This window comes from Sceloporus occidentalis, unplaced genomic scaffold (genome assembly GCF_023333645.1).
Source record: "Sceloporus occidentalis isolate IW3139 unplaced genomic scaffold, rSceOcc1.0.p SCAF_2, whole genome shotgun sequence".
NCBI classification, from domain to species: domain Eukaryota; kingdom Metazoa; phylum Chordata; class Lepidosauria; order Squamata; family Phrynosomatidae; genus Sceloporus; species Sceloporus occidentalis.
In genome coordinates, this window is record NW_028316982.1 from 226,153,360 (window position 1) to 226,171,648 (window position 18,289).

General features: G+C 41.1%; 1 protein-coding gene across 1 annotated transcript; it reads left to right on the forward strand.

The window, feature by feature from the left end:
- Positions 1-1,559: 1,559 nt before the first annotated feature.
- Positions 1,560-17,218, forward strand: BTLA (B and T lymphocyte associated). Its single transcript, XM_089508152.1, has 5 exons — positions 1,560-1,752; positions 12,356-12,682; positions 14,054-14,221; positions 14,577-14,623; positions 16,555-17,218. The coding sequence occupies exons 1-5, from the start codon at positions 1,683-1,685 to the stop codon at positions 16,777-16,779; spliced, it is 837 nt and encodes a 278-aa protein (XP_089364278.1). The 5' UTR covers positions 1,560-1,682; the 3' UTR covers positions 16,780-17,218.
- The last annotated feature ends 1,071 nt before the right edge of the window (positions 17,219-18,289 follow it).

Genomic DNA, 18,289 nt, shown 5'->3' on the forward strand with positions numbered 1-18,289 from the left:
TGACCTTGGGCAAGTCACACTCTCTCTGCCTCAAAGGATGGCAGTGACATGCCTCCTCTGAACAAACCTTGGCAAAGTCCAACATTCAAACCTTGCTACCAACCAAACACTAAAGCTATGAAAAAAAATGTTAGTCTTTAAGATGTCCGAAGATTCTTTGGCTGTTTTATTGCAACAGATTAACATATCTGTGTGTGTATGTGTGTGTACCTTCAAGTCACCTGTCAACCTATGTCGACCTCACAAATTTTACAGAGTATTTATTTATTTAAGGAATTTATATCCTGCTTTTCTCTCAAAATGGGATTCTAGGGTTTTTCTTAGGAAAGGAATACTCAGAGGTGGTTTTCCTAGTTCTTTCCTCTGAAATGTAGCTTATACTACCTGGTATTCATTGGTGGTCTCCCATCCTGGCTGACCCTGGTTAGCTTCCAAGTGGAATTGATGCCTTGGGGTATTCAGGCCCTTTATTAACACAGCTACCTTTATGGTAATGATACTATAGTTGTAGGGTTGTAAGGATAGTGTTATAGCCAACCACCTATAGATGGCATTGTTTTGCAAATAATGCTTCTAAGGAGTTTTACTTTCTTGTGTGTCACATCTATTATGCCCTAGATTCAATTTCAAAATGCTCTCTAACCCTGAGTTTTAGAAAACACATTTAATCATCTGAAAATACATTTGATTATTTGTTGAGCTTTGCTTATCTTGAGATGATAAAATATGATTTCCTCAGCTCGATTTTTAGAACAGAGTGAGGCAAGAGCCATTTATGGGCCTCTTAATGCCCTGATCTTACAGACTCTTGTTTTAATTGTTGTTTTGATTGTGTATATATAAATGCTCTCATATCCCTGCTATTCATGTCATGCTTAAACACCATTGAAATCAATATGCTGTTTTATACCTTATGTAGATGCAAAAATAAAGATGTACATTTTAAATTAAATTAAATTAAGCATTTTTTCTATGTAAAATTCTTTCCAAGAAGTATATGTTTCACCTATGTCCCCTTGCTTCTTAAACACACACTCTCACAACAGAAGAAACTAAAAATAACCTAAGTAAAAAGGAGTTTGTGCAAAATGTGATGCCTAGACTAAATGAAGCTCTAAAATTAATTCTCTTGATCTATTTGCAGTACAGGCTTACTATTCCAGTATAAATAATAATAATAAAACTAAGTTCACTATTAGTAGTGCTATAAAAATCGAAAACATCACAAGAAGACATTGCAAAATAACAAAACTTTCTATCTAAATTTTCAAATTTTATTTTTGAAAAAGCAAACATTTATCTCCTTTTATTTTGAGCATTTTTTAAAATTAAATTCAGCAGTTTCTCTTGAGAGATGGAAAAGTACAAAAATGCAAAATAGCACATTACTTCAGTTTGGCTTTTGAAAACAAGAAGCAGAAGACACTTTGCGACACTGCAGGAAGATCTCTGATGAACAAAGCAGATCTGTGGGTGGGACAGAGGTTTTTTTCCTACTCCCTCCCTCATTTCTTGGTACTTGTCTACCCTCTTAAGATGTCTTTTAAAAAGCACACCCTTCTCCTTATGAACCATTGCAAGCTAATTGAGGAAGGTGCTTAAAAGGCAAGAGAAAATCATTCCATACCAATAGTATCTCTTTCATTTCCATGAAGATCATGAAGTGAAGACATCTACAGGCCATGAACACAGGCAGTTTGGCACTGGATTTTTTCTTTTTGATGATGGTGGTGGACAAGCCATGGGTGTATGGTAAGATGCTCTAATTAAAAATAAATCTGTTTATCAGAAAGACAGTAAAATGTGCATGAAAGCCTCTTTCTAGATGTTGCATAGTAGACAAGATATGGCTGTAAGACCAAGATATGGCTTCAGCCAAGAAGAAATAGTGAAATATGAGACAGAGCTTAGTTAAAGACATGCGTCAGCCTTGGAGTATGTAGTACTTGGGCTCAATGTTGAAAAAGAAGTCAATAAAGAAAAGACCACTGTGAAGAGGTACAGTGCAGTTTCTTCACTGAATAACCACACCAGTCCAGGCTTGGGTTAGGAGTCTCTGGGGGCTTCTGTGTCTGTAGTGCTCCCTGGTTCCAGCTGTTGGCTTTGATATGTTGTTGGTGATGGTGACAAGATTACTGTTGTTATCCCGTCCTTCTCATCATCAACACCTTTTCTTTATTATGTTTATGAAAATCTCATCATCAAATGTAGGGTCCATGCATGAGACCTCTGGATTAGAATTCATCAGAAGTACCATAAATCTGGCATTTGAGTTGGGGAGGAGGGTTTCATCCCACCACTGCAGGATAAGGCACACCCCACCCTGCATATCGATGACAAGTTGCCATTGTCAAGAAGTGTGATTTGATTCCTTTAAGCATAAATCAAGACAATGGTTTTCGGCCCTACTGTAGCATTTAATGTAAACAGCAATGATGGTATGGCTGTGTTACCATGAACCACTGTTGTTATGAATTAGCTTAATGCTTATCATAAATATATTTCCTCTTTACGTGGAGGCTCTGTTTTTTGCAATGCATTTCTATTTGACTCCATTATTTACCATTTCCTCTCAATACACATGTAGGCAGGTTTGATATACACCATGCAGGTTTCCTGAGACAATTCGTATTCAGCATTGTATTGTGATACTCTCAAACGTCCTCTGAACAAATCCTGCCAATAAAACCCCAAATCTGCAGGTACAAGGTTTGACTGTAAAATGGTGTCCCTTATATAAAATAGCAAAGTCAAGGTTTGCTTTTGGAGGTTTATATCTTTTTGGAATATTTTCAAGCCGTAGGGTCACCATAAGTCAGAAACAACTTGAAGACATATGGCAATCCTCTCCCAGGCCATAGTGAACGATACAGGGGCCCACTTTAGTTACTGAAATTTAACCTGCAGTTAATTCAATGGATAGTTAGCACCCATAACCTACTGAATATAAAACAGTAGCCTTGTTATCAGGTCCTAGACAGGGCTATGAAATTCCAGTATTCAAAAATCCTTTGGACTAGACCCCATCAGCTGTCTTCAAGCAACCAGGTTTATTATCAAAATATATGGTATAGTAATTCATTCAAATAAACAAGAAAAATTGTTCTAGATTCTACATTTGTCTTGGGCTTCTGACACACTGCAGAATTAATGCAGATTGATACCTCTTTAACTGGCATGGCTCCATCTTATGGAATCATGGCATTTGTAGTTTCTTGTGGCAACAGAGCTCTCTGACAGATAAGGCTAGATATCTTACAAAGCTACAGATCCACGAATTGCACAGCATTAAGCCATGACAGTTAAAATGATGTAAAACTGCATTAATTCTGCAGTGTACATGCAGCCTGGACCTACAACATCATAAGACAATTTTTATTAAGAGCAACAGAAATAATGGAACCAATAATTGGAAATATTGATCTGGATAATGAAAGTATGAAGTAAAGGTCAACCCTTCTTACCCATTCTGTAAGGAAGAGAAAGAGAAAGAAAGGATGGCAGGAAAGAGTCTCAGGCCCATGTTAAGCAAGGTGAAGCAAAGGTCACACTTATCCATGTTTAGGGATTTCAGCCCTAACTTGCCAGCTTGCTGTGACAACATCTTTGTTGTTGCTGCTATGTGCCTTCATATCAGTTCTGATTTATGGCACATTTTAAACAATGTCTTTTATATTTTTAATCTATTTGTTTGGTTATTTTGGCATGGGCAATTCTGAGAACTACCATTTGGGATAATGGGGCTTGCCATCTGTGGATGCTATGGCTTCTTAGAAAGGGAAGAGCAGTCAGTCCCACCTCCATTGTGCTTGGGCTCCACTGGCTGGTGAAAGCCCCTCTCTCCTTCCATGTTCCAATTGCCATTGCTGCTGCTTTTTTGAGGAGAACAGCCAGAAACTGCTGAACTTAACTTCCCAGCCACCATTCCCCTTTCCTTGTGTGTCATCTCTTATTGAGACTGTAAGCCTGAGAGGAGGGAACTCTCAAACTAACTAACTGAAAACCATTATAGGAAACTTTGTGGTTGGATTGAGGCATATAAATACAACAGCTGGCCAAATAGATTCAGTTTTCTGTGCAAACTTTTGTAAAAAGTCCCAGATTTTTCGTAACATAAAGTTTACTCTTTTTTAAAACTTAAAGTTACAATATCACACTAGTGGTATAGTGGTGCATTTTGAAATGCAGGTGCTGATGCACAATAGCCTGCACATCCACACCCTAAAGAAAGTTCCAGTATAGACAATTGGGTTCATAATGAATGACCACCAGTTTTAGTAATTTTTATCTTCACCTTTTAACAGTCTTTCATAATGAGTCTTATGAGTCTCATTCAAGGCCAGATCACCTCAAAATGTTTTACATTTCAACAGGCTTAGCTTACAACTGTGTATTGTATCCAAACAACCCCAACCATACACCCAGCTACTGTAAGAACCGCAGCAAAGCTCAGAGGAAACACAGATGTGGGGCAGCTACATCACCATTCCTCCAGATCGAAAATTCCACCAGCTGTGATTCCACTATAACACTTAAGCACTTGTTCTCCAATCTCAGCCACATACATGATTCCACTTCCATTTTCTGTAGCTGCAGCTGCCTTTGGTTAGCAGATGTTGGGGTTTTTTTTCAAACAACAGCTTCCTCCAGTTCATGTCTCTTACTGACTGCAGTAGGGTATCAGGATATTAGATGGGCCCTAAATGAGCTGCAATTGCTGGGACCCACAGCTTTTAAGCCTGAGATGGGCAACACGCATGCATTTGTCTCTGTGTGTACCCCTCACACCCCTGATTTGTGCCTCTCTGGGATCCTGATTTCTGAAGAATTTGCAGTGTCCACTGACCCCACTAATACCACTGAAACCATGGTAGCATCCTCCATCACCTGGAACCTGCGAGGGTGTATGATGCAGGTAGATGTTCTCACAATCTCACATAAAAGCTGGCTCCCAATTTTGTTGGGAACTACAGTAACATGTAGGGCCTGTATTCCTGCCACCACCACACACAGACACTGCATTTCCAGGGGTAGCTCTTATTTTAAAAGAAAAGATTCCCCTTAATACCTAAGATTTCTTTCTGGGAGAGAATGGATGTTAACTTCAGTAGAATACAACTTTCAGCATTGTCATTAAACTGATGCTGCTTAAGGAGAGCTGATTGTTGGCCATTCGTAATTCCAACACTAACATTAAGGAGCCTGGTTATGATTAAAACAGTGAAAATGACTAAAGCCAAGCATTTTGTCCTCAGTCATATTAACTAAGCGTTAGGGCTCTGTAAAGAATTCTTCCCCTCTTCCTATAGCAAGGAGTTCAGAGAAAGCATGGCCTAATCCCCAGTTCTAATGTGAACTGTCCAAGTGAAGTTCAGCCAGTTTAGCACCAAACCCATCATATACCCCCATCCCTTAAAAAAAATTTTTTTTTAAAACTCACTTTTTGCTTCAGATCATTCCAGGTGATGTGGCTCCTGCTGTTGTGATGCTGGATGGTTGTTTACAATGTGTCCTGCTGTGCTGCCTGGCATGGCTGCCACTGTGACAAATCACTCGCTCTGACGTCAGAGGATACTGGGTGGCACAGGAGTATTCATGTTCAAACAATCAACCAGCATTGCAACAGAAGGCCCCAGGTAATGGGGGCATGGTGGGGCAGCCCCAGCACCAGAACACATAGCCTAGGACTCTGGGAGACCTGTGTTCAAGTCCCTGCTCATCTATGGAAACCCCCTGTGTTATCTTGTGCAGATCACACTCTCTCAGCCTTAGAGGAAGGCAATGGCAAACCCCTTCTGAACACCAGGGGGCCCTGGTGGCGCAGTGGTTAAATGCCTGTACTGCAGCCATTTACTCGAAACCACAAGGTTGTGAGTTCAAGACCAGCAAAATGGCCCAAGCTCGACTCAGGCTTGCATCCTTCCGAGGTCGCTAAAATGAGTACCCAGACTGTTGGGGGCAAATTAGCTTACTTGCTAATTAGCTTACTTGCTGTTCACCGCTATGATCTTTGGAATAGCGGTATATAAATAAAAAAATGTGAGAAAATTTCATGATAATTTCACTTTATGATTGTCGTTAAGTCAGAAATGACTTGAGGGCACACAATTACAACTACAGCATATTAGTTAGCCATTCCATTCCAGCCAGTTAAACATATCTTGCAGGAAAAATGCTCAGGGACAGACACTCCTCAAAGGAGCTTAGACATGGCATCCCTCAAGGCACCATTCTGTCCCCGATGCTATTTAACATATATATGAAGCCACTGGGAGAAATCATCTGTAGACATGGAGTGGGGTGTTATCTGTACACTGATGACACCCAAATATACTTCTCCATGCCTCGGTCAACAGCTTTGATGACAGATGGCATCTCTCGGCGCGCTAATTTTAATTTTTTTTAACTCAACAACTCTACACAAGTGGCATCGGGCTAGAAACAGAAATTGAAACATAACCTTGCCTGTAAGTATAAGATAGCAGCCAGGACATTCCTATAAAGTTGTATTCCCAGTAGATTGAGCTCGCTTCCACAGACTGGTGAAAAGGCCAAGTCATCAGGGGCCTTAACATTGGTGTTTACCAGAGAATTTTTTGAGGAGGATGCCCACAGTCCTGTTTCAGTCATTACTAAAGATTTACAGTATGGATGCCGAGGGATCTGCTGCAGTCACCTGCAACGCTTGTGGAATGTTTGTCTTCTTGCCTACAGAAGTGGAGAACTTCACATGCACCAAGTGCAAGTTGGTAGCACTCTTGGAGGAGAAAGTGCAGCAGCTGGAGTCCAGATTAGCTACACTTCAGCATATTAGGGAACAAGAGGATTTTCTGGACACAACAGAACTAACGATCTTCAATGAGTACCACGCTGAGGAAGATGCTAGGGTGGAGAAGGTCACTTCCCATGCACAGGAGGCAGACAGCTGGAGGAATGTCACACAGAGAAGTAAGCCAAGAAGGGATTGTTCTGGGAGCTTGCAGCTAGAGAATTGATTCGAAGCTCTTTCCCTTATCAAGGAGGATGAAGAAGAGCAGAATGGACAGACTTCAGGGACAGAGCAGGGGAGCCTGAGAGTTCCACCCGAGAGAACAGTTGCTGCTAAGCCTCGGAGGAGGCGTGTGGTCGTAGTGGGGGACTCCTTGCTGAGGGGTACAGAAGCAGTGATTTGTAGGCCTGACAAGATGTCTCGAGAGGTGTGTTGTCTCCCAGGGGCAAAGATCCGTGATGTGACAGAGAGGCTGACAAGACTGGTCAAGCCTACTGACCAATACCCCTTCCTTTTGGTCCACATGGCCTTCAGAACATCAAAAGGGATTACGAGGCGCTTGGTAGGAAGCTGAAAGGAATGGATGCACAAGTTGTCATCTCGTCTCTTCTGCCAGTTGAATGGCATGGTCCTGTAAGGGAGAGGAAAATAGCGGATGTGAACAACTGGCGTCTCAGATGGTGCCGCCGAGAACCAATTGGATTCTTCGATCATGGGTTGCGGTTCCATGTGGAGGGACTTCTTGCAACGGACGGGTTGCATCTCACGCCAGTTGGAAGAAATGTTTTTGCCAACAGTCTCAAGGACTTGATCAGGAGGGCTTTAAACTGAGTTCGGAGGGGAAGGGAGACAATATTAAGGAATGCGAAAATAGTCAAACTGACATAGAGGAAACAAGAAAAAAAGTGCAAGGACCTAACAGTGGGAGGCAAAAAAACTTGCACAGGCAGCAAGTAAAAGGGACCCATGGTCTGCGATGTCTCTACACTAATGCACAGAGCATGGGAAATAAGCAAGATGAACTCGAACTCCTAGTACAACAAACCAAATATGATATAATAGGCATCACCAAAGCCTGGTGGGATGATTCTCATAATTGGAATGTGGAAATAGAGGGGTATAACGTTTTTAAGAGAAATAGGCCAAACAAGAAAGGAGGAGGAATAGCACTGTATGTCAGAGATATTTACACCAGTGAAGAGATCCAGGACATCAATCATGGAAGCCAGGTGGAGAGCATCTGGATAAAAATTAAAGGGGAGGGAAACAACAAGGATGTTATGGTGGGAGTCTATTACAGACCTCCAAGTCAGACTGAGGAATTGGATGATGCCTTTCTAGAACAGATGACCACACATTCAGAAAGGAGAAATGTAGTAGTGATGGGCGACTTCAACTATCCTGATATTTTCTGGAAGTCAAACTCAGCAAAATCCTCAAGGTCTAGCAAATTCCTCACTTGCCTGGAAGACAATTTCATTGCCCAAAAGGTGGAAGAGGCAACAAGGGGATCAGCTATTTCAGATCTGATCCTAACCAACAAGGATGACTTGGTTAATGCAGTGCAAGTGGTGGGATCATTAGGTGGAAGTGACCATTGTTCTCCTGGAGTTTGTAATACAGTAGAAAGGAGAAGTCAGGCATAGTCAGACACACATTCTAGACTTTAGGAGAGCAAATTTCAGTAAACTTAGAAAAGTATTGAGGGCGATCCCATGGTCAGAAATACTAAAAGATAAAGGAGTTCAGGATGGATGGGACTTTCTCAAAAGGGAGATACTGAAGGTACAATTCAAAACAGTTCCAGTGAGAAAGAAAAATGGGAGGTGTCTTAAGAAACCAGGATGGATGACTAAGGAACTTTCAACCGAGCTAAGTTTTAAACGGAGCAGGTATAAGAAATGGAAAAAGGGGGAAATCGCGAAAAAGGAATTCAAAGAAAGGCATTTGTAGGGGTAAAGTCAGAAAAGCTAAAGCGCAGAATGAACTCAGGCTTGCTAGAGAGGTTAAGAACAACAAAAAGGGCTTTTTTTGGTTATGTCGGCAGCAAAAGTAAGAAGAAGGAAATGGTAGGGCCACTGCGTCGAGAAGATGGCAAAATGTTAACAGAAGACAGAGAAAAGGCAGAATTACTCAATGCCTTATTTGCCGCTATCTTCTCAGAAAAGGAAAAGGGTGCTCAACCTGAGGATAAAGGAGCAGAGGACAGAATAGGGGAATTTCAGCACAGAATAAGTAAAGAGATAGTAGAGGAATACCTTGTTAATCTAAATGAATTTAAGTCTCCAGGACCAGATGAACTCCATCCAAGGATAATAAAAGAACTGGCAAATGTAATATTGGAGCCATTGGCAATAATCTTTGAAAACTCCTGGAAAACAGGAGAAATCCCAGCAGACTGGAGGAGGGCAAACGTTGTTCCCATCTTCAAAAAGGGAAAAAAGAGGAACCCAACAATTATCGTCCAGTTAGTCTGACATCAATACCAGGAAAGATTCTAGAGCAGATAATTAAACACAGAGTCTGTGAACATCTAGATGGCAATTCCATAATCAAAAAAACTCAACATGGGTTTCAGAGAAACAAGTCATGCCAGACAAATCTAATCTCTTTCTTTGATAAAATTACCAGCTTGGTAGATGAAGGGAATGCTGTGGATATAGTATATCTTGATTTCAGTAAGGCCTTTGACAAGGTTTCCCATGACATTCTTGCAAACAAGCTTGTAAAATGTGGGCTAGACAAAGGAACTGTTAAATGGATCTGTAATTGGTTGACCGGCCGAACCCAAAGGGTGCTCAACAATGGCTCCTTGTCATCCTGGAGAGAAGTGACCAGTGGGGTCCCACAGGGCTCTGTCCTGGGCCCAGTGCTATTCAACATCTTTATCAATGACCTGGATGACAGAATTGGGAGCATACTTATCAAATTTGCAGATGGCACCAAATTAGGAGGAATAGCTAATACCCCAGAGGACAGGATCAAAATTCAAAATGACCTGAATAGACTAGAAAGCTGGGCCAAAGCTAACAAAATGAAATTCAACACGGAGAAATGTAAGGTATTGCACTTAGGGTGGAAAAATAAAATGCACAAATATAGGATTGGGGACAACTGGCTAAATGAAACTACATGTGAAAGGGATCTAGGAGTCCAAGTAGACCACAAGTTGAACATGAGTGAACAGTGTGATGCGGCAGCTAAAAAGGCCAATGCAATTTTAGGCTGCATCAATAAAAGTATAGTGACTAGATCAAGAGAAGTAATAGTGCCACTGTATTCTGCTTTGGTCAGGCCCCACCTGGAATATTGTGTCCAGTTCTGGGTGCCACAATTCAAAAAGGACATTGAGAAACTGGAGCGTGTCCAAAGGAGGGCAACTAAAATGGTGAAGGGTCTGGAAACCATGTCCTATGAGGAACGACTTAGGGAGCTGGGGATGTTTAGCCTGGAGAAAAGAAGGTTAAGAGGTGATGTGATAGCCCTGTTTAAATATTTGAAGGGATGTCATGTTGAGGAGGGAGCAAGCTTATTTTCTGCTGCTCCAGAGAACAGAACCCGGAACAATGGATGCAGGCTACAGGAAAAGAGATTCCACCTCAACATTAGGAGGAACTTCCTGACAGTAAGGGCTGTTCGACAGTGGAACGCATTCCCTCGGAAGGTGATAGAGTCTCCTTCCTTGGAGGTCTTTAAACAGAGGCTGGATGGCCATCTGTCGGGGATGCTTTGATTTGGATTTCCTGCATGGCAGGGAGTTGGACTGGATGGCCCTGGTGGTCTCTTCCAACTCTACGATTCTATGATTCTCCTCTCAATCAGTGTCTTGAAGCAGTAATGGTCTGGGTGAGGGAAAACAAGCTCAAGTTAAATCCAGACAAAACGGAGGTACTTGCAGTAGGGGCCCCCAAACCAGGTATTGGGTTGCAACCTCCAGTCCTAAATGAGGTCACGCTCTCCTCAAAGGACTGTGTTCGTAGTCTGGGGGTGCTCTTAGATCCCTCGCTTCACATGACAAGCCCAGGAGCTGATACACCAGCTGTGCCCTTTCCTAGAAGTAAGGGACCTAGAAACTGGGGTACATGCACTGGTAACTTCAAGAAAGCACTAAAGACAGATCTCTTCCAGCAGGCTTATCCATTTGATGCACCATAACTGAACCTGGGTAACACCCTATCTTCCATTAATCATATATAGGTATGGATTTGTATGTATTTATTGCATTTGCTTTGTCAATTAATTGATGTAATTTTGTATAACTTTGTGCTTGCTGTAATGGTGATTTTATCTGATGTACTCCTGGCTCGATCCATGGGGAGAGGCGAGAAATATAAATAAAGATGTTATTATTATTATTAACTTCATGACTAGATTTATGTAATGCACTCTACATGGGGCTACCCTTGTGCCTAGTCCAGAAACTCCAATTAGTACAAAACATGGCAGGCAAGTTAGTTACTGGAAATTCTAGGAGTGACCGGATAACACCTATCCTAAAGTCATTCCACTGGCTGCCTATTAGTTTCCAGCCACAGTACAAGGTGTTGGTTATTACGTTTAAAGCCCTACATGGCTTGGATCCAACCTATTTAAGAGATTGTATACTTCGATACAATCCACCCCGCACACTCCAGTCCTCTGGGAGGAATTTATTGCAGTCTTTAAAGACCAGATTAACTGCAGCCCCCCAGAGGACCTTTTCTGCAACTGTTCCCAGACTATGGAACAACCTGCCGGACGAGATCCATCAAATTGCCAACTTAGACAGCTTCAAAAAAGCTGTCAAAATGGATCTCTTCCGGCAGGCTTTTCCCGAATAAATTCCCCAGCCACAGATTGATTACCCCCTCACACCATGTATTTACTACCACCCTGCCTATTTTTATAATAAATTGATTTTAAAAACTTTTAATTGTAATATATTTAATTCTTTTTTAAGGTGGGATATTATAATTTTATGTACCGTATATACTCAATTATAAGTCGAGCTCATGTATAAGTCGCAGGCAAGTTTGGGGGCAAAAATTGTGGATTTTGATATGGCCCGTGGATAAGTCGAGGGCAAAATTTAGGGGCATATAGCAAAGGATCAAAAGGATGAAGCAAACCAAAACAATGTCAAAAAAAACCCTACAAAATTCCAGCTATGATTTTTGTGCTCATTCTTATCACTGGATGGATAAGAGAATAGAGAGGATTGGTGCTTCCAGAACAGATTACACTCTTGTCTTTCACCAGGGGATGATTCCTCCTTTTAAATAAGAGTTTTGATACAATACTTACATTGACCCATGGATAAGTCCATTCAGGTTTTTGGGGTCATTTTTTTTATCTAAATTTCTAGATTTATACATGGGTATATACAGTATTATATTGTATGTGGATGTTTTAGTGTGAGCCACTCTGATTGTCTTGCTACAGAAGAGCGGGATATAAATAAAAGTTTTATTATTATTTATTATTTATATGGATTCATGAATAAAAAAACATTGAGTAGAGCTATGAATGATATTGCATAGTCACTGCATACAGTATTGAAATATATGAGGTATGCAAAACATAAGTTTTGTCCATCTTCTCTTTCAGTGGTTCAGGCTGATAACTGCACTATTGCTGTTACTGTCCAGAGGAATACCAAGTACTACAGCAAATCCGGTGATTCAACTTCTATAGAGTGCCCTGTGACGTACTGTCAAAAGAAGCCCAATGTGCATTGGCATATATACAATACAATGCTCAAGAAATTCTTCTCTTTAAGTCTTGGACCAAATCACACAACTTCATGGAGAACTGGAAACATTTTTGTTTTGAATTTTCAACCTATTAATAAAAATGATAGCGGAACGTATCGTTGTGAAGCAAATGTGGCTAACAGCACCATCGCAGGCCATGCAATAGAGGTTATTGTTCAAGGTAGGCATCATAAGTGATCTATCCTTTCTGTCCCACCCCCATCAGATATGTGTTTGATGAAGATGAGGGAGAGGGTCTTCTCTGGCTGCTCCCAATTTGTGGAATTACCTCCCACAGGAACCTTAGTTGGCCCCATGCCTTCTCTCTTTCCACCAGTAGGCAAATCACATTTTATTCAGGCAGGCTTTTGTCTTTTAGGTAACAGTGGCAAAAGGATTTTTCAGTGGGGTATATTATGTTTTTATTTTCTTACAATGCTTTAATGTGTTTTCAATATTTGTAATTTAGTGTTTTAAGAAAACTGTTTAATGTTTATTTAACTTTTGAATCTATATTTTTATCCATCCATCCATCCATCCATCCATCCATCCATCCATCCATCCATTGTACTGAGTACTTGATGTGAGCTGCCTTCAGTCCCATGGGGTATCAAAGAAACAAAAAAATGATGCCTTTTATGCTATCACTGTTTGCAACATATTTAAGGAAGCTGGTTGAGGGGAAATAGGGCCTATGGTTAGAAAACTGGGTAGAAATAACGTAAAAGGAACAGAGAGTATATTGGCAATTCAAGCTGCATCTACAGTCCAGAATTAATGCAGTTTGACACTGCTTCAACTGCCATGGCTCCATGCTATGGAATTCTGTGATTTGTACTTTTATGAGAAATGAGAGCTCTGGTACCACAACAGGCTACAAATCCCAGGATTCCATAGGATGAAACCATGCCAGTTTAAGTGCTCTCAAACTGCACTAAATGCCATACTCCGAAGCCTCCGGGAAGGTGACATAAAATAGCCATCTGTTCAGCCCCTGAACGTACTTTGACTAAGAGTCATGTTGATCAGAATTTAGAACTGAAATTAGTCTCACTCTCTTTTCACTCTTTTTGTGTGAGCAGACATATTCTGAGGAAGACATTATCCTCTATGTGTAAAGAGTTTCCTCTGTAGTAAAATGTCTTCTTTTCAGACCATCAGGGGAGCGGCAATGGAAGGGGCTTCTTTCCTCAAAAATTCAGACTGAACCTGTCCTGAACACCTGAATAGGGCTTATGTTTCAGTTCTGTTTTCTGCAAAACTGTATGGATTCAATCAAGGAACATCTTGACTCACCTTCTCAGGTCAAAGTTTCATGATGGCTGAAGGCTTTCTTTATTTTGCAAAGAAATGAAAGTAGTTGTAGGGACTAATTGGTGCACGTCACTGGGATCTAAAAGCAGCTTGGGAAGAACCCTCTGAGGTTCTTTTCACTCTTAACAAAAAAAACAGAACAAAAACTAGAGTGTATTTAAGTCTACAGTGTATTTAAGGTCAACAATATCACTATTCCATGGAATTTCAATAGTCATTTGATTCACTGTCTGTGTAGATTACAGCAACATCACTGTATTTGATGACGCTAGAAATACTACAGAAGATCGTGAAGCATCTGAAAAGAACAAGATGTTGATTATTTATATCCTGTCATCCCTGGGAGCACTGGGCCTCTTCATTTTCTGCTGCTTTGGCGTGCTGCAATCTAAACGGGGGCTTCAAGGTGAACTTTTTGGTCTTCAGTCTTCCATTTTCTACTCTCTTCCCTGTGATGAGAAATTCATTTATCTGATCCCTGTCTTTCAGATTATTTTAGATAACGTACATAACTATGTTCTCATAACTCTCCAGAGGTTTATTTATTTAGTATTTATGAAACTCATAGTCTTGGAGAAATCCAATTTATTTCTAATATGCATTGCCTGCCTCTTATTATCTTGATAATTCAGCCTACCAACAAAATTTAGCCTGATCCCAGTTTTATGAGTCAAAAGATTCCCAGAGCCTGGTTCATTCTTTTACAGCTAATGTGGAAAAGCTGTTCCAACAATATAATGTGTTTTTCTTTTTGTTTTTAGGGGGAAACAAGACAGTTTCATCAACCTTAGAGGAAGAAATAAAAGAGGTAGGTTTGTTTATTGAAACATCTATTTATTTTTGACTATGATTATTCTCAATTCCCAGTGCTTAGGCATGAATATAGTTGTTTATTCCTTTTGAGTGACACCAATGACTGTTTAACACATAGAGTGGCTCTTTTTGCCCTTGCTGCAAAAAAGATTAGAAAGAGAGAGTTAAATAAAATTGCCATACATTTCCCTGAAGACACAAAGTATTAATTAGATTTTATGATGATATTGTGTAAGTTTACTAACATCCAGGAAAGATGTCCTTTTTTCCCTTTTGTCCTTTATATCAGTTAACTATTTTAACTCCTTTTTGTCCTTTGTATTGTGTGCATTTTGTTTTAAATGTTTTACACTTTTTGATAAGCTCATTTTGTCAGGGCCTTTGGCTAGTACAGAAAACATTAACTTGACTTGACTACCATATTTTCCAGTGTATAAGGCAACTGGGCGTATAAGACGACCCCCAAGCCGCATGCAGGCAGTGTCCCTGGCCTCCTATAGGCCGAGTTAAGGGGGTCTGGCGCCCACATGCGCCAGTTTGAGAGGGCCTCTGTGGAGGCCTGGAAAGCGGGTGTCAGAAGTTGCAATAGGGCCTCTCGCAGTCCAGCACGCCACGGAAGGAGCGGAGTATCCCAGGCGGCAGCGGAGGCAGCGAGGCATAAGGGGCCGGCTCTTTCTCTCAGCCCGACCATCCCTCTTCCTCTGGACTGGCTCTGGAGCCGCTTCTCCGCCACCTTTTCCAGCAATGGCAGTGAGAGAGAGCCCAGCCGTGGTGCCTGCCAGGATAGGAACCCTCAAGGACCCCGGAGACAGAGAGGTGGCTACACCATTTACCATTCACCATTCACCTGTCTCTATGGAGGCTGCCAAACACAACCTGGCATATAAGACAGGGGTAAAAAGGGAGAGAGAGGCAGGCTAGCTCCAACAGACCTGCCTGGAAGAAGAAGAGCCCTCCCTCCGGTCCATTTGCCTTGGTCCAGGCCTCAGAGGGAGAGAAGAACTGCTGGACCTGATCCCCTTCCCCCCTCACCATTCCCTTCTCCTTTTGTGCCGTGTCTTTTAGATTGTAAGCCTGAGGGCAGGGAACCATCTATTATCCCCTCTGTTGTAAACCGCTCGGATTCCCAGTGATTGGGCGGTATATAAATAAATCCTATTATTGTTATCTTATACGCTGGAAAATACGGTAGTTGTTTATAGAGCCAGCAACCACACAGAAGCAAGTACGTGAAAATCTCTCAATCTTAATTTCACTGAATTTCTCTGAATCCCATCTGCATTGTCTTCCCATCCTGGTTCCATCCTGGATTGTGCAACTTGGTAGTTTGTTCTTCACATCAAAATCTATGCTATCTTTGTACAAATTTTTCCTAATATGTGCATTTATTTCTGCAGTTTCCCTGATTTCTGTAACTAAATCATATTTGTGTGTGTTTTTCACTTACTGTATGTATATTTTAACCATTCATGTTTTGATGTATGTGCATTGTTTTATATGAATTTATTTTTTTTTCCTCTGAAATCTCACAAATGTACAGATGCTAGAGGCAAGTTACACATTGTCTTGTAACAAGACTCTGGAGAAGTGAGAAGGGCACTTTTGTCAAAACTGAGAGTATCTACATTGTACATTTATAGCACTATAATACAATTTCATCTGCCATCGCTCCATCCTGGGATTTGTAGTTTGGAAAGGTACTTTGAATTCTCTAGTGCACTCCTCCTAAACTACATCATTAGAGCCATAGGTTGGGAACCACTGCTCCAGAGGGCCACATGACTCACATTCCTGCATTGCATCTTACTGGTAGGAGTAGACACATTCCTCTCTCTCTGTCTGATCAATAGCTATAAGAATGTCAAATGCTGCAATGATACTAGCAGCCATGTGTCAAATGATGAATTTGTTCCTCCCTTGCAACAGCTTCCCAGTGGCAGTGCTGTTGACAGCAGACAAATCAACTGCAAGAAGCCCAACATGGTAACATCAAAACCTGCACATGACAAATCTGTCACCAACCAGCTCTTATCTGCAAACCAGGATACCCTTGTTTATGCAACACTGAACCATAGAGAACATTTTGAGAAAAGTGAGCCCTTTGTGGAAACTGAGTTTACTGAATATGCTGCAATTGTGTTGAAGAACTAAATGTAGATGTCTCCTTATTGGTTCCCATAATATTATGTCTTCTGTTGTGACTCAACCAGGTTTCTCAAAAGCACCAATCTGTTTCGTATATGCTTTTATGCTTATCAGACAATATGTTTCCACTAGTATTCATTTTTCTGGTATCATCATCAATCATTTAAATTAGTCTCATTCTGTTTGACAAGATTGCATCTATTCTAATTTCATAAACTTCCATTCAGGCTCTTGTTAGCACAAACTTTGATCTAATCAAAACATAATAGTCTTGGACAACATAGATAGTCCAGTATTTTTTTTACCCAAATCCCTTCTACTAAACAGACAAACGAATATCACAAATGTATCTAATAAGGTTTAGCATATGTCACAATGGACTGATAAACTATCATTCTGAGAAACAACAACTTCTGTCATTTTTGTTGGCAGTTCCAGTTCACTACGAGGTAATGAGAGACTCTCAGTGTACAGAAATGATTGCATTTCCTATTTGCTGGAAATAAACAAATCTTTATTCATTGTTTTCAGCCTGAATAAATTGCATTGCTTACTGGTGTTATTCCTAGGAAATCAAAATAGAGATGACAAAAATTGTAAATTAATGGACAAAAGAACTATAGTCCCATAGAAACAAGGAATACACATGAGAATACAGACATGGTTGGAGAATACATGGGGCCTATACTACTCATTGTAATTACAGTTGTTAAAGTAGCTTTCAGCATGGTTTATATGTATATTTTTACACTGAGATGTCAAGACTGACCTAAATTTCCCATAATTCTTCTACCAACTGAAACTTTCCAGGTTATTGATAGGAGTGCAGTAGGATGCCAAGGGCTAACTCCCTTCTACTGTTACTATGTGTTAAATTTAAGAAAGAACTTATACACTCAGTTGGGCCCCTTTACAAGCCAGACCCTTCTATTCTAAATTATGGAAATAATATTCAAAAATATTCCAAACAAATTCAATAAAATATAATTACAATATAAATGTTTTTAAAATCATTGAAATATATGCTTTAGAGCCGTGATGGTAAGCCTATGGCACATGTGCCAGAGATGGCACACAACACCATTTCCCCCAGCACATGGCGGGGGAAGAGGAGGAAGAGTCGTGCACCTGTTATTCCTCCTTTCTGACCCTTCCCAGCCCCCAGCTGCCTCTTTGGAAGCAGCTGAAGGCTAGGAACAGCACTGAGAGATGAGGAGGAAGAGGCACATACCTGTTCCTCCTCCTTTCCGACCCTTCCCAGCCTCCAGTTGGTTCTTTGGAGGCAGCTGAAGACCGAGAACGGTGAAGGGAGAGGAGGAGGAAGAGGTGCATGCCTGTTCCTCTTCTTCCTCCCATGCTGCTAGGCCTTCTGCTATCTCTGGAGAGGCAGCTGAAGGTCTGGGAGGGCAGGGGAAGAAGTCTTGACCCAGAAGCCCCATCCCCAGGGAGCAGAAGTCCCGCCCCCAGAGTGTGGGAATCCCACCCTTGGCACCAGGTAACATCTGGTGTTGGAAGA

Coding starts and splice junctions, on each gene's coding strand:
- BTLA (XM_089508152.1), top strand. CDS start 1,683: ATGAACACAGGCAGTTTGGCACTGGATTTTTTCTTTTTGATGATGGTG. Junction 14,222..14,576: donor ATCTAAACGGGGGCTTCAAG/GTGAACTTTTTG, acceptor TTTTGTTTTTAG/GGGGAAACAAGACAGTTTCA. Junction 14,624..16,554: donor TAGAGGAAGAAATAAAAGAG/GTAGGTTTGTTT, acceptor CCCTTGCAACAG/CTTCCCAGTGGCAGTGCTGT.